The sequence below is a fragment of the Sapajus apella genome, unplaced genomic scaffold, assembly GCF_009761245.1.
Source record: "Sapajus apella isolate SASKATOON/1434 unplaced genomic scaffold, GSC_monkey_1.0 scaffold125, whole genome shotgun sequence".
Taxonomy (NCBI): domain Eukaryota; kingdom Metazoa; phylum Chordata; class Mammalia; order Primates; family Cebidae; genus Sapajus; species Sapajus apella.
In genome coordinates, this window is record NW_022437065.1 from 385,801 (window position 1) to 412,428 (window position 26,628).

Genomic DNA, 26,628 nt, shown 5'->3' on the forward strand with positions numbered 1-26,628 from the left:
CTCATACTGGAGGTGGAATCTCTCTTCTTGTTTCTTTAATTGAAAGTACTAATGAATTGAGGCCTGGCAGATGATGACTTTAGAGGTCTTTTTTTTAAATTGTACTTTAGGTTCTGGGGTACATGTGCAGATCACGCAGGATTGTTGCATAGGTACATACATGGCAAGGTGGTTTGCTGCCTTCATCCCCCCATCACCTATGTCTGGTATTTCTCCCCTCCTTATCCCTCCCCACCCTCCTCACCCCCAGCTGTCCCTCTCCTAGCCCCCTGACAACTGACCACAGTGAGTTTTTTTTTGTTGTTGTTGTTGTTTTTTTTTTTTTTTTCTTTTTTTTTTTTTTTTTTTTTTTGAGACAGAGTCTCACTCTGTCGCCAGGTGCCAGGCTGGAGTGCAGTGGCACGATCTCGGCTCACTGTAACCTCTGCCTCCCCGGTTCAAGCAATTCCCCTGCCTCAGCCTCCCGAGTAGCTGGGACTACAGGCGCAAGCCACCACGCCCAGCTAATTTTTGTATTTTTAGTGGAGACGGGGTTTTACCATGTTGGCCAGGATGGTCTCGATCTCTTGACCTCGTGATCCGCCCACCTCGGCCTCCCAAAGTGCTGGGATTACAGGCATGAGCCACTGTGCCCAGCCGAGTTTCTTTTTAAATTTGTTTTTCTTTCTTAAAACATTGAACCTTGTCATTTTTATCTAGACTCTTCCACAAATGGCAAGGTCACTTATCTGCAGAATTCCCTGTATCTTCTTTTGCCTTTGTGTATCTGTTAATTACCCACTCTGAACTGAATTTGAAAAAATTACTTAAAATAACCAAATCACCCGTATTTTTGTTTTTAGGGGGATTGGTGAGTAATGTGGACTCAGACTATCCTCTCTTTTTTGTCTTTCTCCTCCCTGTCCAATACTGAAGAAGGAGAGGGAGAAGGGGGTAAAGATACATGAGGCTTAACTATCCAGGGTTATGAAAACAGTTTGCAAGGACTTCCTGTTTGCTTCCCTTTTGGTTTTTCTTAGTTCCTGTAGGAAATAGTTTACCCCTCTGTGTGTGTGTGTGTGTGTGTGTGTGTGTGTGTGTGTGTGTGTGTGTAAGTAGTTGAGCAAAAGAGAATGAGACTGACTTAAGGAGAGTCGATATCTCATATGAAGCAAAAGCTGACATTTAGCTATTTGATAGATCTCAGTGAAATGCTATGTTCAAGCTAAGTTGAATAAGTTTATTAAACTTATTTATTAAGCTTGACTGAGCTTATTAAAACTTCTGTCAGGTGGAAGCCATTAGTAACCATCTGTAGAAGACAACAGCCATGAGTTTCACAAATACAGTAGTGTGTGATGTGAGCCACAAATGTAAACCACATATGCAATTTTCAAATTTTCTAGTAGCTACATCAAAAAGGTAAAAAGAAAAAGATGAGATTAATTTTAATAATATATTTGACTTAGCCTCATATATCCAAAATGTTAGCATTTCAATATGCAATCAATATAAAAACATGAATGAGATAGCTTACATTTTTGTACTGAATCTTCAAAATCTAGTGTGTATTTTATACTTACTATATATCTCCAGTCAAAGTAGCCACATTCCAAGTGTATAAAAGCTGCATGTGAGTTAACTATTATATGGGACAGTGCAGGGCCTACATCCCATACCTGTTTCCTAGTACTGATAAAGTCTTCCTACCTTCCTTTGTTGTTATGAGAGAAAATGGAAGCAGAACCTCCCTATTACATGAGTGCTGCAATATTTCCCCAAACGCAGCCCAGCAGTACCAAGAGCTGCCCTGTAGAAAAATTGATTCTGTGATTAAATATGTTATGAAAGTTATTATTTTACCCCCTTTTGAAGAATACATGGTACATTAACATATTAAAGATTGAGAAAACTACCCTGGGTAAAGAAACCTGTTTGAAGTTGTTTAGTTGTTGAGTTCTGCGTCTGTAAGAATCCTGAAAATTGCCACAAGTGTCTCTCCATAAGAAAACCTTTGTGTTTTCCTCTCTTTCTCCACTCTTTTTGGAGCCCATTTCTATTTATCTTTGCATTCAGAATCACCTGAGAGCGAAAATATTTCTTGTTCTAGAAAAACCACCACCTACATTGAAACCAACAGATGGCTTTAAAGTCTAGCACTTGGACATAGATCTTCAGAAAGTACCCAAATATATACCTTCCTCTTATTCCTTCAGAAATGGTGAACACTCTAAAAAGATGTGTGGGTGGGGTGGGGGACATTTGAATGTACATATGTGTAAACACCAAATACAGTTTCTTAAGTAGAGTAATGCAATTCTTGCTGATGCTTTATTTTTATATTTTGTTTGTGGTGTTAATGTACATTCTTTAATGTGTACTGTTCTTGTAATATGTATGAAGTAGCTGTGACATAGCAGTCAGTTTAAAAAAAGATATGGACTATACTTGACTACTGTCAATCTATAATAAGTGATCTTTTTGCAACTTGGTTTTAGTGGGGTCTCTGATGTCGTTCCCGTAAGTTTCATTTTTAAAATCTATGCTTAAGTGGCAATTACCAATATAATTAATTCTGCATTGCAGACCACTGTATTTGGAAGACAAAGGGACATGCTCACATGGCACAGTGAAAAGTGAAATCTTTTCCCACTTGGTGGTGGGTGTATGACAATTAATTAGGTCTGCCTCGGAATAAAAATCTGCTTCCTTATTGGGCTCTGATCTTTGCCTTGAATTAATTAGTTATAGAGGAATACATTTTGTAGGCAGTTTTTCTGGGAGATAAGGAATTGGTTCCTAGAGATGATCTTTTCACCATTGGAAATTAATATTCTTTCATACTGAATTAATATACTTAAGTATTAAAAATTTTAAAGACTGTAGGAGCAGTAGAATCCCTATGTTCTTGAAAATGCAAAATGTAACATGAGTTGCACATAGACGCTCTAGTAGTAGAAATGGAATATTCTAAGTGCAAAAGTTTCGTTATAGAATCTGATAAGGAAGGACAGCCTAATCTTTAAAAAGATACAGCTTCCTCAGCTTTGAACATCTGGGGGAACTCTTCTTGGAAGTCTGAGTTTTAGTATCTTGAATTTAATGGCTCTAAATTAGCAAACATTAAAAAATGGATTTTGTAGAATCAAATTATCATGGGGAGCACTTTGCAAAGTCCTATACTTGGGAATATATACTGGGTCAAGCACCACATGTTAGTTTTGGAATCTGTATTTCCCAGTGAATAGAATTCACTGCACCAAAAAGCTTTTTTGGCACAATTCACAATACTTACAGAAATATAATTGTATCATTGAAGAAAACAAAGCTCACCTTCCTAATGATACATTTCACAAACAGCACATTAGGGTAATTTCTTAATTACAAGGAGGTATAAAGAAATACTCTGTCAATATAGTATAACTGCTTATTTCTAATTGTACCTAGGAATGAATAACTATTATTTAAAGTACTATTGAATTTTGAGGAACTGATCAAAGAATTACTATTATTAATAAAAATGTACTATTTGCAATATATTTGCCTTGGCACAAATGCAGAGTTAAAAACATAAAATTGTATTTCAAAATATACCAAATAATAGAGATTGGTTATTACTACTTTAAAATCTTACTAATTTCCACTAGCACTAAATTCAACACCAGTTATCTGTTGTATACAAGTAAAATTTTGAAAGACTTGTACACAAAATGAAAGGCTTTTTAAAATTGTCTTTTGCCATAACAGGTTATATGACCTCTTGCTAATTGTTATATTTCCTTAGAGGCACTTTGAGGCTCTTTCAAAGACATCTGCAGCAATTAGGTCTAAATTTAGAGTAGAATATTCTGCCAGATATTTTACTATATCACAAAATGTCATGCTACTGTATTTTATAATAAAACCAAATTCTCAAGTATTCTGGTATGTTACATATTATACCAAAACATCACTTTCTATAAATCTATTATTGTATACATAATATTTTTAAATATAATGGATATTTTGGTCCTAGTGAAAAAGTATAATGCAATACATTAATCTTTAGTCAAAACCCATTGAGGTGTCTGACAGGGAAACTAGCAACCATAAACTATAAGGTATATATTATTCTCAAGGACAAAATGGCAAATGATAATACAGAAAGAGATGATCACTGGAGCAATTTAGCTGGTGTGCAGACTGAATGGGCAAGTTGGCTGGTGCACAGACTAAGAAGGATCAACGTGCAAATGCCCATCAGAATTTAGCTTTTGTTATTGGTTGTTCCTGGAGGGGTTAGCACTAGTCAGTTGATATTGCTTCCCTTCCATGTGGTGTGTTTGCTCACAGCCCACTGCATGGTATACTGAAATCTCTTTATAACCAAGATAGAGTCTGAAGGTTAGAGATGCATCTTATGGTTTTTAAAACTGCTGTTACAATGTTCTAAACACTGTGATCTTTCCAAATGTGTTTTCTGTATTCGTTTTGTACTGTAGAAAATAATTCGCTATAAACTGGACTTTATAGTGTTTAAAGCAATGTTATTTATTGGCTTATTGCCCCCCTTATAATACATTTATGTACAGTATACTTAATGTAAAAGCTGTGATAATCCTTTGCCTTAAAATAAAATCCAATGCTAAATATTGAGTGTCCCAATTAATAATTCTAAGCTCCCAATTTTTCCTTTAAAGCTAACCGCAGCATCAAGTAAAACATTACACAAATACTCTGTGGAGTGTTGCTGCTGATTCTGTATTTGTCACAGTGTATGCATCTTGGCACAGGATACGGTGGCCTTCTGGGTTCTATAAATAGATATTAGTAATCCTTTTAGGGAAAGGGCCTGCTACCTCTCAGCTGTTGGCTGAATTTTCTCCTTAACTCATAAATGGATTTTCTCATGCCACATAAAAAACAGAATGACGGCCCACCATGTTCTCTCCCTGTACCTTTCTTTTTTTGTCTTGATTCCGTTTGAATCTTTATATTCTACTGGTTTTTACATTATTTTTCCCAAATAGAAAAATGCCAGAGATACCTGAAGATTGAAATCACCCACTTTCAACAGGGGAAGAGATCTTATAATTACTTAAGTCTAATCCCTTTATGGAACCTGAGTTTTAGAGAGATTTAGTGGCTAGATCGAGGTCTGAGGGACAGGGGTGGGCTGAGTACATCTTAATATCAAGAAGATGATGGAAAGTTCAATGGACGAAAAGGAGTTGTGTTAGTCTTGGTATTAGCACATGAATAAGCAGAGGTCTGCCTTGGAATAAAAATCTACTTCCTTATTGGGCTCTGATCTTTGCCCCGAATTAATTACAGTTACAGAGGAACACATTTTGTAGGCAGTTTTTCTGGGAGATAAGGAATTGGTTCCTAGAGATGATCTTTTCACCACTGGAAGCAATGCAGACCACTGTATTTGGAAGACAAAGGGACATGCTCACATGGCACAGTGAAAAGTGAAATCTTTTCCCCCTTAGTGGTGGGTGTATGACAATATACTTGCACTTTGAAAAGCATATTGTGTGGTCTGGTTATTTTTTAAAGGATCGGAAACGCTGGCCCTCTGAAGAATCAGGCGTTTCCTCGGCCCAGAAAATAGAGTGGGCTAGAAAGGCGTCCTGACTCCAATTCTTGGGCCGGGTGGTTGCAGTTTTTCAAAGGGATGTGAACAATTTCCCAAGAAAGCGCCGGCCAAGGGACTCTAGGACCCAGAGGCTGCGCGCGACGCTCGCGAGGCCCACTGTATCCTTTCGAGCTCCGGCGCCAAGGCATGAGCTGTCGGAGGACAAGGGTTCGCGGCCCGCCAGGGGACAGTCACCACAGAGACGCAGCTGGCACTGGGGCGAGCAAGCGGGCGGGCGGCGCACGGAGCGCGTAGGCGTGTCCCGGCTGGGCCGCGCTGCCCGCCCCACCCCACCGCACGCCAGCCAGGTCGGCCGCCCCCTCCCAGATCCAGCTCCAGAGCCGAGGCCGGTCGGCCGGGCCCGCGTGCCCTCGGCGGGCTGCGCAGAGCGCGGGAGTAGTTTGGGGCTGGGCATGCTGGGAGCCTCTCAAGCAACGGCCGCTGCCGCCGCCGCCGCCGCCGCGACACAGCCACAGCCACTGCGTCCGCCCCCGGTGAGCGCCACTGACGCGCGGAGATGAAATTCCCGGCCTCAGTGCTGGCGTCCGTGTTCCTGTTCGTGGCCGAGACAACGGCGGCGCTCAGCCTGAGCAGCACCTACCGCTCAGGCGGGGACCGCATGTGGCAGGCACTGACGTTGCTTTTCTCGCTACTGCCCTGCGCGCTGGTGCAGCTCACGCTCCTCTTCGTACACCGCGACCTCAGCCGCGACCGCCCGCTGGTACTGCTGCTGCACCTGCTGCAACTCGGGCCCCTTTTCAGGTGCGTGCAGAAGCCCAGAGCCAGCCCCAGGCCGTAACCCTTGTCCTCTGGCCTGATTCCCACACCGGCCCGAGTGGAGGGAGGCGGTTTTCCTGTGGAGACAGGTGGCTGGGCCCGAAGGAGGCCCGCCCTGCCCCTCAGCCCCATTATTCCAGTCAGGAGTGTGACGAATCATGGCATAATGGTCATAAACCTGGGGCACAATGAATTCCTGCTGGGTTCCCTCAGATGAAATAGCCAACATTCAGCTGAATTTGACCAACAAAAATGGCAGTTTCTTGTGATTCAACCTCATTAAACACACTGCTTTCTCTGGGGTCAAGTAGGCTCTGACAGGATTGGCTTCGGTGGTCACAAACCCTTGGGAAGTGTGTTCTAAGCTGTGGTTATGGGGACAGCATGTACAGGTGATTTAATTTTAATTTATCAAACACATGGAGCTTACTGTGTGCCAAGCACTGTTCTAAACGGTTTTCAAATATTTAATTCTCATAGGGAAGTCAAGAAATCCATGCACCCTTCTTTTCTTTTGATGGTGTTATTAATATTATGGGATATGGAAACATATGGGGTTCTAGAAATGTCTTCCAGCCCTGCCGAACTTATAAACATAGCCATTAAAGCTGGTGCACAATGCACCATTAAGACAAAACTTGCTGTGTGTTAAATAAAGAAAAATTGTTAATGACATTTCTGGAAATTATTTTTTATTAACACAAAGCAAGTAGAAATATATGGTAATAAAGGAGACTGGCTTATCTAAGGAGTTTAAAATGTGTTGTTTTGGTTCCTTTCATCTCTATGGGAAAAGCAAAACAAAGGCTGTTCATCTGGATTAGAAATAAGTTTATAATGCTGAACCTTAGACATAGGCGTCAGAGGAATTTGAAGAGATGGAAAGGCCAGAGAGACACCTTAGCTGCCAGAAAATTCAGCTAGCCAAGGACCTTTTCTACCGGGAAATCTCTCTCGCTCGCTCTCGCTTTCTCTCTCTCTCTCACACACACACACACACACAGACACACACACACAAACACACACACATCGAGTAGCAAGATAAATTTTACAAAGTTATAATATATAATTTTTGAGACAGGGTCTTGCTTTGTCGGCCAGGTTGGAGTGCAGTGAAGATCATAGCTCATTGGCTCCTCCACCTCCTGGGCTCAAGTGATACTCCTCTCTCAGTCTCCAGAGTGCCTAGGACTATAGGCAAGTGCCATCATGCCTGGCTGATTTTCTTCTTCTTCTTCTTTTTTTTTTCTTTGTAGAGAAAGAGTTTCCCTATGTTACCTAGGCTGGTCTCGAGCTCCTGAGCTCAAGTGATCCTCCTGCCTGGGCCTACCAGAGTTCTCCCTATGTTGCCCAGGCTGGTCTGGAACTCTTGAGCTCAAGTGATCCTCCTACCCAGGCCTCCCAAAGTGCAGGAATTAAAGGCGTGAGCCACCATGCCTGGCCATAAAAGTTTTGCACTTCACATTAAAGAAAACTGTTCCAGCTGACATACAGACTACTGACTTGTAGTTTACACTCAGTCACAGAAAACTTGGTGAACAAGTTTCTCAGCCTCCAGAAGCTGCAGAACCCTAGAAAGGAAAATAAACAGGTACACTGGCAGGAGTTGAGTGGGAATTTGCTGCTGATTTCCTGATAGGCTGGGAAGAGTCTGGGGCAAAAGAAAGGGAGAGAGGGGAATTTAAAAAGTCCTGCAACCTGGAGCCATTTAGTGAAGAGAGATTTAGTCCTCCCTAGCCAAGTGAGTCCTGTGGTCCAGACAGTGTTCCCACTCAGTAAAATAAATGTGATCTGACTTGGGCAGGGCAGTCATCATTTCTTAACCTTATCTGTGAAAAGAAAACAGATAATGTTTAAGTGGAGTAACAGGAAAAAGGGGAAGTGACATTTCTTAAAAGCTTCTTGTGCTAGATAGTTTGGTATGTACTTACATGCCTCAATTCACTGAATCCTCACCATGACATACATGTAATTGTCCCCATTTTGTAGGGCAGGAAAATGAGGCCTCGGACTGTGTTCTCAAGGCTCCTTAAAAACACAGTGGAGTTAATTATGCTCCCTATGCTCAGTGGAAGAAAGCAGAGGACTGTGTAGTACATTCTATCAGTAGTACCATTTTAAATTAAGAAAAAGTTTGGTCATCTTGGCAAAATCAAATAATCACAACCTAAATAGCTATCCAAATAAACGATAAGACCCTATCATTGCTACCATTTAAAATGTTTCTAAACACCAAGAGTAACCCAAAACAAAGCTAATGACACAATATATATAAAAACAGGATGACAAGTATAAACCTGAACTCAAGAAAACATGCCAAGATGTTAAGAATAGTAATTTCTGAATAGTGAGGTTATAAGTGATTTTAATATTCTGGAAAATATGTAAAACTATATAATAAAACAATTATATGCTTTGCTATATTTTTCCATTTTTAGAGTAAAAATATTTTAACTTTATTAAGGAAAGAAAACTTTTGGTGCTTTGAAGAGGTAACTTCTCAGCTATATATAAAGTTTCAACACTATAAAAATACCTATTTCCAGAAAGTTCTGAATGTGCCATTGTCTTCTTGGAGCAAAAACAAAACAAAAGATAAAAACCAAAACAACAGGCAACCCCCTTCCATCAATAAGGAGTCTCTGATTCTAATGCAGCTGATTTATTTCAAGGAGATATTGGACCCGTGACCTTAGAGCTGAGATAAACAAAATGTGGCTCCAAGTCTCTTAGATTCCAGATTAAAAGAAAAGCAGTTTGTTCTTGGGTATTAGCCTGACTTAATATCTTGCTGGAATTTCTTCCTGCTGACTGATTCTGTTTTAACTCTAAGACATCAACTTTACATGATAAATATTCTTTCCCTCAAACAAAGGAGAGTCATGGTGTTTCTTACCCCCTTCCTTATGGATTAGATTTAGTAATATTTCTAAACTGTGTTTTGACAGTTTAACTCTTCTTACCTTTGGGTGAGTACTAGCCAAACTCATGTTTTTGCTAGGTAGATGCTGTGTTTGAGAGTTCATGCAGCACGATGGCCCAGTTAAACTGCAAGAGATTACACTAATGATTCTGGGCTAAATACTACTAACTAGGCTTTGCTCCTTCTTTTCTTTAGGGAGGCATAGAGAGAGCACCATATTTCATTTGTATCAGTCTTGTATTTAAAATGGTAGTTGCAATTTATATGATTGTTTTCACATTAAGCCTGAGATTGAATGATATAAACTTTGGATAATGCCTTGAATGTATTTATAATTTTAAGGAAAATCTTATTGTGCATTAAAATAGATACTCTAGCAAACCAGAGCAGGGAAAAGATGTCTTACCCAAAACACAAAAAATTGTAAAATTCTGTTTATCATTCTTTTACATTTATGCTAATTTTCATAAATTAATTGGGAGGAATAAATATAATTGAGTCACAAGTTCAGGGATTCGCCTCATCTTTTTTTTATTGTTGGTATAGTGAGGAAAAATGGTACATGAAAAATCTGGATTTATAAAATAAAGGCTAAGAAGTTCTCGAAATCTTTTCCAGAATATTGCAAATGATTCACCATAATATATCCTTCTACGGTAAACTTTTGTAAGAATTTAAAGTATTAATAGTCTACATTTGAAGAGCGTTTATTTTTTTTCGTTTGCAAAGTGCTTTTACATACAGTATTTAATTTCATCCGTGGTAAAACCATGTGAGTTAACTGTCATTATCTTATTTTTACAGTCCAGGAATTGAGGTTCAGTGAGATTAAGCAAGTGGCTTTTCAAAGGTTTCACAGCATTTTCTATTTAACCAATTTGGGTTTTGTGTAGGCTTACAGAGCATGTGTGTCATGTGAAGATAATGCGGCTTATTGGAAATTATAGTATTTCTTTGGAAAAAGTATTTTAATTAGGGTCTCTGGTACCACGGATTATTTATGCTGGCATCAACATGCATGATTTCAGCTAAGGAATAAGCTCCTTCTGCTAGGATGCTTGAAAAATGGGATATATGATACTTGAAAATGGGATAAAGTGAAAAATAAGGATCAACATGCTGATTATCTGTATTGGGGTTGGCAAACTGTGCCCCACAGACCAAATACCCTCATCACTTGTTTTTGTAAGTAAAGTTTTATTAGAACACAGCCTTACCCACTGGTTTATGTATTGGCTGTAACTGCTTTCACATTGCAGAGACAGAATTGAGCAGTTGCAACAGAGACCATGGCCTGCAAATCATAAAATATTTACTGTTTATAAATACTTCACAGAAACGTTTGCTGTCCCTTGGTGTACATGATACTGAAAAACTATCTTGAATATTCAATTTTGATAAAAGTATCTTAATTTCTGGCTTTATTTAGACAACGTCTCAAGTAACAAACAAAAAACCCCAAAAAAATAACAGATTTTGAGTAATTAGATGAGTCTTGCAGAATTCCAAGCATAGTAGTTTGTTTCTTATCAGTTTTCTTAACCAACAGTGGCAGGAGATCGTGGAGACTTTTACAAATGTGTTAAACACCTATGACTACATGTAAATCTCTGTGCTAATACAAAAGTATCACCTGGGAAAAACAGGCTCTTACAAGAGGTTCTACCTGAGCTTTAGGACCTTCTTTCATTTCCATCAAATGACCATGAAAGTTTTATTTTGTTTACGATTCTGCAGAATGCTTCCAGTTTCACACAGCCCCTTCCCTGGCATCAGGAAAATTGCTTTCTCCTCTGAACCCTCATTTCATTCATTCAGTTCTTAGCATGTGCTGGTATTTAATTTTTTTTGTTTTAGTCTTTCAAAACTCTAAGCTTGATTTTATTATGCAAGTAAAACATTTTTTGAATGACAGGAGAGCAGAAAACAGATATGCACAATGAGGAAAAGAAAAGCTCTAATTCGACTGCTCAGAGAGAACAATTCCTAATTTTTTTGTTGTATATACTTACTAATATTTTTATAATGGTATGCTAGTAAACTGTCTCTTGGAGAAAACAAGCCTGGATTTTCAGTGTTTGCTGATTTCTTTAATGCATATATTCCCATCATGATTGATCAAGCTACCAGTTGTTTAACAACTGGCTCACAAAATTTCTATTTAACAGTCTGCACTCTTGAGTCAGCATGAGCCAACTCAAACAGCCAGGTTGCTTTTTATATGTATGTGTATTTGTGTGTAATCTGTATGTATTCTTATATATGTGATTTTCTTTTTACAAACAGAAATGGAATTTAAAATATATGATTCTATTGTAATTTGCTTCTTTCGCATGCCAAATATGTTAAAAATATTTAGCTTGGTCAACATAGTAAGATTGTTTCCTCACAAAAAATAAAATTAGCTGAGCACAGTAGCATGCATCTGGAGTTTCAGCTTCTTAGGAGGCTCAGGAATGAGGGTACCCTGAGGCCAGTAGTTGGAGGCTGCAATGAGTTATGATCACACCACTGCACTCCAGCCTGGGTGAGAGAGTGAGACTGACATTTTTAAAAATTTTGTATATTGGTATATGTACTTCTATACCATTGATGTTAAGGACTGTATAATGTTTCATTAAATTGATATATGAGGATTTATTTATTCTTTCATTTTGGGTACCTTTAGAGTATTCCCAGAATTTTGCTATTACACATAATGCTATGATTTAAATTGTTGCAATATATTTTCTTCTAAGTGAGATCGTATATGATAAAATATTTCACAACTAAAAGTGCTATATAAATATTAATTTTCATCGTTTATTATTCTTATTGTGCATATGTCCCACTATCCCATTTAGATTGTGAGTGCCCCAGAATGAGGCAGGAGTATCCGGCTGTCTGCATTCCTCACAGCACTTAGTAAACTGCATCTTCATTCATCTCGTATTTGAGAATAAAGATGATTATCAGTTTATTCTTTTTTTTTTTTTTTTAGACGGAGTCTCGCTCTGTCACCCAGGCTGGAGTGCAGTGGTATGATTTCAGCTCACTGCAACCTCCGCCTCCTGATTTCAAGCGATTCTCCTCCCTCGGCCTCCCCATTAGGTAGGAATATAGGGGCGCACCACCATGTTTGGCAAATTTTTGTATTTTTAATAGAGATGTGGTTTCGCCATGTTGGCCAGGCTGGTCTCAAACTTCTGACCTCAGGTGATCCACCTGCCTCAGGCTCCCAAAGTGCTGGGATTACAGGCGTGAGCCACCGCGCTCAGCCAATTTATTCTGTTTTCTAATCCTTGTTTTGGTCCGTGGTCCAACAGTGTGAAGTTGCTAGGCCCTATACAATCTCAGTCATTAATTTGAGTTTTCCTTCAGAGAAAATTCAACTGGACATGCTTGGGATTGAACTCATGGCCTGAACTTTATTGACATTATTTCCAACTGAAAAAACTGGTCTATGTGGTTTTACGTGTTTTCATGTAATATATTAAAGTGTTCTTGACCCCATGGGACAAAATGTACTATACAAATCAACCCCCATTCCCACACCCCCACACATTATGCACCTTCTTTCCCCTAGCAACAAATGAACAATGGTATTGATCACAAAATAAGTCCACTTCGAACTCACCAGAAAGGTTCCTGCATTTCCTCTCTTACATCAAGCTTTATTTTATTATTTCAAATTATAAATACATTCTAGTTGCTATAGTCGCCTCAGGGTAAGAGTATAAAGTAAACATTATAACATTAACATTTAATGAAATAGATAAAGCCATTAAAATCTTCTGGCAGCATCATAAGGTTGATATAAAAGTGCGTGTTAGAGGAGGGACAAAAAGTCCTTTAACAAGTTTTAAACCTAAGGCTGTGAGCATTTTTCTTACTCCTCAGGAAAACACATTTTTCCCCCAGAATTTTATTATGAAAATTTTTAAACACACAGAAGAAAAGTTGAAGGAATTCTATAGTGAACACCCAAGTACCCACCACCTAGATTCTACAATTAACATTTTGTTTCACATATTTATCCATCAATTCGTGTGTGTGTGTGTGTGTGTGTGTGTGTGTGTGTGTGTGTGTGTGTATACTTCAAAGTTAATCACAGACATCAGTACTTTTCCCACTTCAGCATCTATATTTTTACCTAGAGAGTAAATACAAATTTTAAAACCCAGGTATTCTCAGTCTGGAAAGGTCACTGGTTAAGCCTCCATCCCTAGGTGGGATTGACTTTAATCCTGCCCTGTAAGGGCTTATGAAAACAGAGAGTTAGGTAACATATTGTGGTCTCCCAGTGAAATGCTAGATGGCAAGCTGCCCTGTGCTGGACCATTTCTGAGCCATAGCTTCTGCTTTAACTGGGGTGGTTTGGGGCATTTTTTGGATGTGGAACACACATGCACATGTTTGCATGCATGTGCACAGTCACACTGTATTATCACCATTTTTCACAGCAATATGACAAGGTGGGTATTATATCTGCTTCATAGTGGAGGGAATGCACGGGACTGGGGTTAGTAAGCAACTTGGCTATGGCTACACAGCTAGTATGCACATTTTTTCTGTGGCTCTGGAGCCAGAACCACTTTCCATTCTCTAAGAGATCTCTTTGCTTCAGTGGCCTTTGGTGTTACCTCTTCATTTGATTCTCATTCAATTCCCATTGGCCTGCTGGAAAGCCTCAAGAGGACTGCATACTGAGAATTGGTCCTTGGAATGATTGATTTAGAAGAGTGACTACAGTTCAGAATAGCCAAGTCAAGGCCTTGAGAATCAAGCTAAAAGTAAGTAGGATGAGCATGAAAAGTCAGAATCCTGTCTGTCTCTAATTATTATGACTTGCTGATTTGTTTTCAGGTGTTTTGAAGTCTTCTGCATCTACTTTCAGTCAGGCAACAATGAAGAGCCCTATGTCAGTATCACCAAGAAAAGGCAAATGCCAAAAAATGGACTCTCAGAGGAGATTGAGAAGGAGGTGGGCCAGGCAGAAGGCAAGCTAATTACCCACCGATCAGCATTCAGCCGGGCATCGGTGATCCAAGCTTTCTTGGGCTCAGCCCCCCAGCTGACCCTACAGTTGTACATAAGCATCATGCAGCAGGACGTCACTGTTGGAAGAAGTATGTATATTTTTTATTTCTGCCTGCATTTGGGATCAAAATGAGAAGCAAAACATACAGTTTACTTTGTTTCAAGTGAAATTTGTTCATAAGTGCATTTAATTCTGAATCTGTGTTCTAGCTACTATGCTCAAAACTCAGTTAAAATAACAACATTTATTTTGCTTATAACTGCATTCTTGGCAGGGCTCAAAAGGGTTATCTCATCTGTCATCCACTGTGGATCAGCTGGGGTGGCTCAAAAGTTGGGAGTTGGAATCTGTTGAAGCTCACTGTTGAAGGCGCCTTCACTCACATGTCTTGCTGCACACATGTTTTCATATTGGTTGTTGCTGGGAGTCTCAGAACTTCTCCATTTGATTTCTCTGGGTGGGTGAGTTTGGGCTTCCTTCGAGCATGGTAGCTGCTTCCAAGGGTGAGTGTTCTAAGAATGAGGAAAGGCCAGATGGAAGCCATATCAGCTTTTGTGATCCAGGCTTGGGAGTTGTGGGACATCATTTCTGCTTCCTTCTCTTTGTTGATGTAGTTACAGAGTTCTGCCCAGATTCAAGGGAAGGGAGAGAGATGTAAACCAAAAATACTGTTGTGGCCATTTTTAGAAAACATGGTTTACTAGAGGCTGAAAATTCAGCTACTGGAGGCTGAAGATAAGTGCCTCTCTGAGGGTAAATTGTGGGGTATCTAACCAAGTTTGGGAAATGAGGCAAAGGTTTCCAGAACATAGGTTTAAACTGAAAACTGGTAGATGAAGAAAAGAAGCCAGGCTGAAGAAAAAGCAGGAAACAGCATCCCAGGATTTCAAGCTTTATTCCAGAGGCAATGGGAAGGCACTGATGAGTTTTAAGCAACAAGTGTAAGGATCAAATTTAGTTTTAGAAACTTATTACTCTGCAAAATGGATTGGAAGAGAGTGAAGGGAGAAACAGAGAAGCTAGGAAGTGGGCTACTATAGTTGTCAAGGTGAGAATAATGGCCTGGACTGGAATAGTCAGAGTGGATATTGGAGCAATATTAAGAATGCATAAGTGTAACAATGTGATGATTATTTGGATATGAAGGCATAGCAGTGAGAGATGTCAAGAATAATTCGCAGTTCCTGATGGATCTCCATTTGCCTTGGTAGAGCACTCTGGAGAAGTAGCAGGTTTGTGATGTATATTTTACTTTCAATTTCAGACTTAAAGAAACTAATACATTTTAAAGATTATATCTAACTCATGAGAGAACAAGCAAATGTTTGGACCAGCTTATAAGATAACCCAAAGGACAGACATAGGAATATTGACTAGAGATATTGAAATGAGTATGTAAATGGAAGTAAAACTGGTTTTATTACAGCATGAGAGGGGTGACAATTGAACCTCTACTGTACGATACATTGAGCATGTCTATTAGGGACTTATAGCTTACACAGGAATGTAAATGAGCTCACTGGCAATACAAAGTTAGAATCAGAGAACCTGGAGTGGTGTACTGAAGACAGGACAATGTTTTAATTGAAACACATTTTTTGGCTGTTGCTAGAATGTTTAAGTCAAGTACAAAGTTAGACTTTCCTCAAATAGATGGTCCACTTATTAGGGTGAGTAGGTTCCTGTCACAGACATTTTGAGACCAGGTTTGATCAGGGCCCAGTGGACACCAATAATATCACAAAGTTGATTTTGTCACAAAGGCAGCTCCCTGACCAAAGAGGGCCTGGAGCACAGTGGGCGGGAATAAGCACTGGTGCCTGGAGAGGCTCAGGCCAATGGGAAAATCAATGAGGGCTGGTCAAGACAAACTCACCAAGACCATGTCAGGGCAAAAAGGAGCTTTAGAAAGGAGATTCTTTCCTGCTCCACAAAAGCCTAGCTGCAGTTTCTTGTTAGCCACATGGATGGCTTTCTGTGAGAAGGTCAGTATGCCTAGCACCTGAGCTCATCCATACCTGTTTTCCTGGCTGGTATTCTCTAGTATCTGACAGCCAACATCCTGGGGCAGGCAGGCAAGGAGACCCAGAACAGCTGCGGGGTACCCATCACCCCAGAACACACGGAGAGGGCCATGCACAAGGATAAGCAACTCAGATGCATCTTGGAGGATGTACCCACCCTCAGGTTGATGAAGTGCCCCAGCCCAAGAAGGATGGATGGCTGGGTCTCAGAACCTGGCAGGACTTCATCAATCGCTTCATCCAGCCTCAAAAATTTCCACAGATGAGAGACCCAGGCCGCTGCCATCAACCCATGCTATTAAAGTCTTTAATGACAGTGCCCCTGACTTCTCTCAGGTTCTCTCGTTTTGTGTTGGAGGTGTCTGTGAGACATTTAGGAGAAGCTATCCCATAGAGAGCTGAATGGGTGGAACGTAATGACCAGTGTGGGGTGTTAATATCAGTGATTTTAAAGGGAGACAGTTTCCAATGGTGATAGTGAGAGCACCAGCCCTGGTGGGAAGAGCTGACTGGGGTAAAGACACAGGCATCCTCATTGGCTTTGAACTGGAAGGCCTTTTGAGGCCAAGTAGTTGGCTGGGGGCCTCCTAGGCTTGTTAAATTCTCAGCCTGATCCTGGGGCCTGGCGTGGAGTTGCAAACTCTGACTTAGGTGCGGGAGGCTTTATTCAGGATAGGAATGTCTAAAGTAAGAGGTTGGTGGCCACAGGGGTGAGTGCAGAGGGGGCATATTGTATACTGGCTGGCATGAACTTAATGGGACAGGCTTTACATGGATATTGAGGAGTGATGGGGAAAACACAAAGAAAAATGCAAAAAAAAAAAAAAGTTATGGTCATGTTATTTTATTTATTTCTGCCTCATTCCAAAAGAGGACTTGAGATAGGGGTTAGTAACTGGTACTGTGAAACTTTGTTAGGAATATATTCTTCTGTCGTCTTGTGGACACTGGACACTGTTAAATTAACTGGTAACGTTATATGAAAGTTCTGTGGCCTAGGACATGCAATCTAATCAGTTCTTAATGGTGCTAAATATTAGAAAACTTATTTGTAAATGTAATCCATTATAAACACAATTATCAATCGCATTCCCAGAAAAAATAATCTGTGTGTGATCATGTATTTCATAGAACAGCATAGAGTTATCAGTGGCCAAAAACAGGTTTGAAAGGTATACAAATGACCTGTGTAATTCTGTCTCGAGTGATGGCCTCCAAAGCATGTACTGTACTTTTAAAAATTCATGCTCTGTACTATTTTAAAAAGGTGTCACATCAAGTGTTGTAGCAATCTGTCCCCTTGCCTGTGAATGTCCATATTTTAGATTTTCACCTGTTCTTTGGATCCTCTATGGTCACACTCTGCTGCCTGCTGGGCAGAGGCTGCAGATTCAATAACACATCAGACAACCTGGGTTTAAGATCCCAGTTCACCACTTTCTGGCCATGCAATCTTGGACTTTTATTTACTCTCACAGAGCAGATTTGCTCATGTGTAAAATAGCCATAACAAGAGCCCCTCTATCTTTAGTTTTCCAAAAGATTGAGTCCACTTGGGATATGCACAGTGTGGTCCTTAATAAACAGCTGCATCTGTCTCCCTCCCTAACCCCAGACATGCAGGCAGGCTTCCACAGGGTGTCTCCGGGCCTGGTTCTCAGGTTACTGTTGGGCACTTGGGCCACCGGCTGTGAGAACCACATCCTGCTGAGCCCTGTGGAGAGACAAGAGAGTGCCCAGCAGAGGAAGGAGACAACAGAAGAGGGATGGGCCAGGTGGTCCCCACTCTGGTGTCCCCTTTGCTCCTCCTGCCTTGTGACTCGCCCTCTCTCTGCCTCTGTCTAAGCAAAAGGACCCACCTTGGCCTTTGGCTAATTCACAGGAGTGTCCTGAGAATGAAGGAAATAGCAGTCTCTTGTTTAAAAACTGGATTGTGAGAAACCTATGTCCTGGACACAAAGATGTTTTACTTCAGCAAGGGGAGGGGGTACTGATGTTGCCATGAAGTGATAAGCTGAAGGAGACTCCGCACTTGGAGCTGCTGGAGAGAGGCCTGCTTGCAACTCAAATGCACAGAAGAGAAAGCAAGGAGCTGGGCTAAGGCTGGGAGTGCTCCACGGCTCTCCATAAAAAAATCACTCAGTGGTGGGGTGGGCAGCTTGACAATAAGGTGCCTGGAAATATAATGTTCAGTGGACATGGTATGGCAAGAAAGGCTTCTGGGATTTAGACAAGCACATCTTCCAAATGGCAAGGACAGCCCTGATACTACTAATCTCTAATAAATTATTTCCTAAGCATAATCTACAAAGTGGCATCTTACAACTCAATATGGATGGCAGACATGTATGCTAGTTCTAAGCAGACTTCTTAAAAGAAAATTAATAAGCTGGTAACAGTTGAAAATCAAGAACATTTTACCTGAAAGTTGTGATTTCTGGCTCTCTTGAGACGTAAAAGTGAGAGTACACATGATTACAGTCGCATAGAAATGACTAGCTATTGCTCCATGAAGACTGGGCCTCTGGTTTGCCATAGTCTTTCCGCACTCTTCCCTATGGAGTCCCATATCTGATCCACTTCATCAATTTATAGTAGTTGTCTGATTAATGGAGATACTTGAGATTGTTACCCTCACTATAAATTAATTCTAAGTCCACAGTATTCAGAACAATCAATCTCATTTAATGAAGTACTATGGGTGTAGTGCTGGGTGTAGTGCTTCTCAAAATATCATTGGTGTAGGACCAGTATTAGCAAACTTCATTGTTTTTCTTGTTCCAGTACATTGTGAACTGATATGTGGTTTTATTACTAGTATGCCACTCATATTTGACTTGTCATTCGAGTTTAACAACTGCATTGGTATATACCTTGTTCAAAAAGTGAGCCCACTAATTCAAATGTTGTGGCCAAATCAGATGATATGCAAATTCCTAAATGCCATCTCTCAGTGTTTCTATCCATACTTATTGTAACTGACTGGTAACAGACAGTTCATTGACCAGTACCAGTCCTCAAACTTTTTAGATTTATATTTTAGATCTAATGAAAAGCAGTAAACGGTACCTGCATTTGGTATTTTTCTTCTTCAGAGTCTTCATGAAAACAGATTTATCCTTCTTATATTTAGGACTTTAGAATAATACTGATGAAAATGTTGCTAAACTACTTCTGTGAAAGCAAAAGATATTAAGGAAACCAATTAGCAACAGAGGGGCATGTTAGATGTGGCAGTTGTGAGATTGTTGAATTGTGAAATGTACGATGAAAAGAATCCACGAAGGCAACTGTGAAAGGGAGTCTTCATGACAAGAAGGAACAACATACTGAAAGGAGAGGCAGAACTGGGTTCTGGTCTCCTTCAGCATAGTTTACTTGGGGGCCCATCAGTTTCCAGTGAGGAAAATGGAAAAATTATTTCAAAGGTCAGCTAGAGATGTACAATTTGTTAGGTCTTCTCCTAACAAAATATATCTATGGAAAATGGGTAAATAGTGTTCAGAGGACAGGATTCTTTTAGAGTCTCCATTTTACAGCTGAGGCCACTGAGGCCCAGTGATGGTAATCAGCTCAAGTAAAGTCACATGGTGAGTGGGCCACATAGTAGAACAACATCCTGGCCTTCCTTACACGTTATTAAGGCTCTTTCCTCTACTGTATCCTGAAAAAAGGGTCTCAAAAGAGAAAATGTTCAATGTTCTCCTCTGAGAAAAAGAAGCTAAAGTCTTCAATACCAAGGTGTTAGGTCTCTTGGATTTTTTGGGATGCACTCAATAACTCACTCCCAAGAATATTTACTTGTACTTTACTTGGGGAATGCCAGACAGATTAGGAGAAAAGTGATGATTTTATAGTATAGGTCTTTGGACTTTGCAAACTTAGGTCTTGTTCCACTGGACATTGTGTTAAACTGTGTTATGAACACAAATATGTCTCAGTTACAGTGTTCTGGAAATTCTGACTCTGTCCACTAACCATAGTCTTAAATGTGGCTATGTGATGGCATGAGAAGTCTGTGTTCAAGAGCCTAGTATTTGAAGTACTTGAGATACTGACATTTTTCATGGTGCTTTAAGACAATTCTTTGTTGAAGACAAAAATCTCCATCCTGTAGCTGATTGTAGGGCCTTTAGGGAAGCATCAATGTAAATAAAAAACTATCTGGAGAGTCAGGCATGCCGGTTCATGCCTGTAATCCAGGCAACTTGGAAGGCTGAGGTAAGAGGAACTTCTGAGGCCAGCAGTTCAAGACCAGCTTGGGCAACATAGTGAGACCTCCATCTCTACAAAAATATTTTAAAAATTAGCTGGATGTGGTGGTACATAACCATAGTCCCAGCTATAAGAGATTCTCCCCAGCTGAGCTGAGCTGGGAGAATCTCTCGAGCAAAGGAGTTCTGAGCTGCAGTGAGCTACAATTGTAGCACTGCACTCCAGACTAGGCCACGAAGTAAACCACAATTCTTAAAAAAAAAAAAAGTATCTGGAGATGACAGAGACTTAAAGTGCCTGTGGTTCACTTATGACTTGTGATACAGTAGAAAGTCTGATGGAAGTACATAACAAACATAATACAACTGAAGAAGAAATTGTGACATACAAAATAATATAAAATACAATGTAAAAAAGTTTTGGACAAAACATTTGTAAGAATAATGATTAAGCCTATTTTCAAATAAGTCTAGAGTAGATTCTAAACATCTGTATTTTACTAAATCTCCACAAAAAAAATTTGATGGGCATCCTCAATTTAAAAAGCCCTGAGGAAAGATGCTTTATAAAATTTAAAAGAGAAAGTTGTGACTAAATAGTTTTAGAAATCTACTGAAATGATGACTGATAGCACTATAATTTTGTTGTCTAATATCATGAAGGAGAGCACCAGCAGGAGTCTGATAATTAGAAACATATTATGGACAGTGGGGGAACTGACAAATCTCTAGGAACTTCTCATACAATCTAGAACTTCTGAAATACTTATATAATAATATATTTTATATTCAGATTTAATCTAGGGAATGCTGAGTACCTCTTTTCTTTTCTTTCCTTTCCTTTCTTTTCTTTTCTTTTCTTTTTTTCTTTTCTTTTCTTTTTTGAGACAGGGTCTCACTTTGTCACCCAGGATGGAGTGCAGTGGGGCAATCATGGTTCACCATAGCCTCAAACTCCTGGGCTCAAGTCATCCTGAGCCTCCCAAGTAAGTGGGAGTACAAGTGCACACTACCATGCCTGGCTATTTTTTTTTTTAGAGACATGATCTCACTTATGTTGCCCAGGCTGGATAGCACCTCTTTTGATTTTTTTTTTCCATGCAACTCATCAATGCTAACAGCAAACAAAGCTAATTTTATCTAACATCTCTCTTTTCATGAGGTGAAGGAACAAATCTTTCCTATTTTTAGGTACTCTGTTGGAAATCTCAAAGATAAATCTAAGTGTAAAAGATTTATGGAGTTTTATTTCGTTTAAAATTTTGAATTTGATTTTGAAAGGCAAAATTGCTAGGAGATTTGAGAATTAAGGTAGGATCATGGGTGGCTAAGTACATGAAGGGTTGTAGCTTGGCTTTCTGTTAATTAAAGTGACAGTACAATGTTTAGATAAACATACAAAAGCCCTTTACGCATTCTTAATTCAGAATTTGTGTGTTGTTGTTTTTTTTTTTTTTTTTTTTTAATTTTAAAGAGAATAATCAAGGGCATGATGAAGTCAGGGGAAAAGGGTGTTATTGTAGTAAGATGCAGAATCCCTACTTTGGGGGCAGGATTACATAGGTAATATTTTGAGCTAAATTATGACCCCCAAAGATATTCAAGTTCTACTCCCTGAAACCTTTATATGGCAATGGGAACTTTGCAGATAAAGAGATTGAGGTTAGGAGAGTATTGTATTTTTTGTAGATCATGCAGGTGGGCCTGGGACAAGTGTTGTTATAAGGGAGATGCAGCAACAGGTTTGATCACAGAGGAAGAAGACAGTGGTGAGGAGTGAAACAAGATGCTGCACTTCTGGCTTTAAAGATGGAGAAAAGAGGCAGGATCCAAAGAATGCAGTTGTAGAAGCTGGGAAAGGCAAGGAAATGGATTCTTTTCTTGATCCTTTGGAGGGAGCATGCCCGTTAACACCTTGACTTCAGTCCAGCCAAACTGATTTCAGACTTCTGATATCCAGAACTGTAAGAAAATAAACATATGTTGTTTTAAGCCACCATGTTTGTGGTAATGTGTTATGGCAGTCGTAGGAAACAAATACACGTCAAAAGTAATCTTTTACAATATCTTATTAAGAACAGACCAATACTCCAAGAAAACTCATTCTCACAGACAAACTAAATTCTAGATTTGTTTCAATGAAATATTTGTTTCTAAATAACCCACTATTTACTTTTAGTAGTCTCACAAATAAATCATCAAAACTGAGCCAGATTTGGCAATATGTTAACACAAAATTGTGTTCCTTTTCAGACTCTTTCTGCAAACCTCTATAACTTTCTTAATTCATTCAGGTTTTATCCTTCACCATTCTTCCTCATTTCTATCCTGAAACAAGTTATTTTTCTGTAAAACAGAAATATACCTTTTTGCCATAATAAAAATTTCATTATCTTGAGATTCCTAGTAATCTCATTCACATGTATTAATTATAACTTTTAAGCATCCACTTGTATTTCACAAAGAAAACCATGGAGTAGATAATTGTGAATTTCTGTCATTTTAGCAGTCTAGTCAATCTCATGAATATACTTCACTGAGCTTTATCCAGCCACATACTTCCCTTATGTAATTCCATAGTGTGGCAGAAATGAACATGTTCATTTGCAGACCCAAAGATAGAGCCTCTTTGTAGCATGTACAAATAATAAGCAATAGTGTAAAAATAAAAACTGTGCTTGCTAATCAATTTTTCAGTATTGCCGTCTTACTTAGAAATGATTTGGAAAGCCAGTGAATATCCAAGATCTTCAGTTATTTAAAGATTTTGGAAATGCTTTTCAAGGTAACATAGTACACAACCTCATTACTATGGAACTATAAGTTCATCAGAACAATGATTCAATTTGCTTAAAAATAGATTTAAGTTTTTAAATAGTTTTAAATATTTAACAGGAATAATTCTAGCTCATTTGATCAAAAAGCTGTATAAGTTTAGGAAAAACATACCCTAGAGTATAAAAATATATGCATGTATTAAATATAACACTGATAAATCAGAGATGTTTACATTAAACTCAAAGTCTTAAACTAGTCTTATTTGCCAAAGAGTTACATAAATTATATAAATCTGAATTCTTAAAATGGTTTTGAGTTGGTTTCTAGAATAATATATACTTTTAAACTAGCACATTTAAAAATCAATAGTACAATTTCTGTATTTTAGGAAATTCCAGGTATATTCAATTTATATAAGCACTTATTTGTCTAGATATGCCAGAATGGAACTCCTTTAATTTGGAAGACTTTATAATCTAGTATATTAATACTGTGCAAAGGTAGGTAAATATTACACACTCATACAGTCAGCGGTTAGGGTATTACAGATAGAGAGAAATAGGGTTTGTAGCTTCAGTTCTGCAATTTCAGGCATAGGTCAAGAGTGAACACAAAATCAGAAAATCTCCCCAGTTCAGATTTTATTAGCTCTTTTCTTACCAAAGGGCATGAAATTCTTAAGTGATTTAGCTTAGAAAAATAAACTAACAAAAAGGATGACAAACCAGATTTTCTGTTGCCTGTCACCCAACAGGGACTAAATTTCTATAAACCATCAATGCACTTAGAGAGATCTCCAGATTGTTAGACCATAAAATCAGATTTCAAACAATTTCTCCCAATAAGGGGGAGTAACTTAATGGCCATAAGTAAACCAGAACAAAACAGAAACACAAAATTTGTAAAGAGAGGATTTAAAATGAGAAAATGAAGGTGTCAACAAAGCTCTATTGGTGCTCTAGATGATTAACCTATGAGAGCAAAGAAAGGGCATGCCTAGGTTTTAACTGCTCACGAGGTACATTTCCTTGTTAACAATGTTTACCTGGATCTTACAGGTGAATCTATTGGATTTCTTGTTATGACTTCCAAAGTGGTTAAAATATATTTTTCAAAAGGGTAAAATTATGTTGCTCATACAGATGTGAACCTGTTGTTTACTCATGAGGGAATGAACAGATGTTATGGCCAGGTGTGGTGGCTCACACTTGTAATCCCAGCACTCTTCAAGGTCAAGGCGGGTGGATCACCTGAGGCCAGGAGTTTGAGACCAGCATGGCCAACATAGTGAAACCTTGTCTCTACTAAAAATACAAAATAAATAAACAAATAAAAAATAAAATAAAAGAGAACCAACAAAGGATTGTTTATTAGGGATAACAAAATAAATATTTAATTGGAAACAAAACTTCTTGTATGACATTTTGAGAGGGAAGACAGTTGAACCTCTATTGAACAATGCATTTTGCAATGTGTATCAGTGACCTGACAGCCTGTATCCTGGAGTTGAAAAGCAACAAGACCAGTAACAACAACAGGAGTTACATCATCCTACAGAATATGGAGATGCCAGTGCACAGCCCTGAGTGCCACCAATTCTTTAGGGGTGGGACAGTCAGTCTAATTGACATGTCCCAATTCAAGAATTGCTGATGCCTGGGTTCCAGAGCCTGGCGGGTGTCCTCACAGCCTCATCCATCGGCAAAACCACTCAATTGAAAAAGCCCCATGCTGTTCCCATCAGCAAATTCTCTCAAAAAGTTTAAATCCATGGATGTGTTTCCGACTCCTCTCAGTTTCTGTCATTTTTAGTTGGAGGTGTCTGTGGGATGTCTAAAGGAACACATACCATAGGAGATTTTTAAGATTTAGAATGGAGGCAGGAATGGCTGTGTAGCCTGGGGAGCTACATAGGCTGATAGCAGTCCTTGGATGCTCTGAGCCACATGTCCATGCAGCTGTGGTGAAAGATTCTGTGCACATTGCCAACATCCCGTCTCGAGCTTGTGTCGCAGCACACACTGCAGTGTTTCTCTTCCTTTCTGCCTTGGGCCTTTCTCCTCTGGCAGGGAATGCAGCTCAGTTACTGATGAGAAGTGTGGGGAAGGTAACGCCCATGGAGCCACCCCCAAATTAAGGGAGACGGTAGTTGATGGATAAGGCCTCAACCTGTCTGTCCTTTAGATGGATAATTTGGGGTACAATTTACACAGTCCTCTGTGGATCTCCGGTGGGAAGGAGCCCCATTTGCCACACTGGAAACCAGTTTTAAAATGTAGTCTTTATTAGCCTTGCTTCCTTCCCTCTCCCACTTCCCACCCAACTCCTTCATTCTGCTTTTTAGGCTTACCTCCCAAATGAACCACCTGCACTCAGATGCTTGTCTCAAGCTCTTCAGCTTGAGAGTAGTCATCTAAATAGAGATGATAATTTGAGTCACAGTGGGCCAGGCATATGCAGCTGTGAAAAAGACAGTTAGGTTCATCCAGGGACAATTTCTGTCACAGAGGATGTGACAGAATTGAAGGGTAAGCATGTTTGAGGTTTGTGTAAGAGAATGAATGAAGTTTTGCACCAAGTAGTATTAGCTGGATATGGGAAAATAGTGGATTTGTTTCATTGGAGGACTTGTTAAAAATTTAAAAAACGATTGTAGTAGCTCTTAGGCAAGCAAGTCAGATGTATGGAAGGTGGTGTTGGTCAGGATAGGGTGTTTGAATTAGTGATTTCAGAGGTGTTTATTGACTCTTGGATTCCTCCTGCTGTTTTACTTCTGCTGTATTTACAGGAAGGCTGAATAGGCTAGGATTCATAGGTCTAATTTTATACTACAGTTCTCCAAACTTTGCATAACCTGATGCAATCATCTTTTATTTGATCAGAACACTGCCCAGAGGTCTACCTTGGCCAGACACATTGCCTAGATTCTGAAAAACCCTTAATTTTTTCCTGTTTTCTGGACCAACTGTTTTATGAACTAATCTAATGATAATAGCTTTAATTCGTATGTTCTTAAAGGAATATTGTGAAGAGGTAGTTGAAGGAATAGCTTTTTATGTTTGTATGTTTACATGATACATGCTTATAAACTTTTGCCAGAACATCATCTGTTTTTTGCATGTGTGTATTCACACACATGCACACAAAATACAAAACTTCAGAAAGTATGAAGGGAAACACACTGGAATGTCAATTAGTTGTTGTCCTGAGATAGTGAGAGTATAGGGTACTTTTTCTTCTTTCCATGTATCTGTTTTTCATGCTTCCATAGTGAATGTAAGTTTTTGTTGCAA

General features: G+C 39.3%; 1 protein-coding gene across 1 annotated transcript in view; it reads left to right on the forward strand.

Moving 5' to 3' along the window:
• The first annotated feature begins 5,726 nt into the window (after nucleotides 1-5,726).
• The window catches only part of XK (X-linked Kx blood group), a 43,976-nt gene continuing 23,074 nt past the window's right edge, over nucleotides 5,727-26,628 (forward strand). Inside the window, exons 1-2 of the mRNA XM_032261630.1 lie at nucleotides 5,727-6,361; nucleotides 14,145-14,407. Of these exons, the coding sequence (XP_032117521.1) occupies nucleotides 6,117-6,361; nucleotides 14,145-14,407 (508 nt within the window). The 5' untranslated portion in view covers nucleotides 5,727-6,116. The remainder of the gene's footprint in view (nucleotides 6,362-14,144; nucleotides 14,408-26,628) is intronic.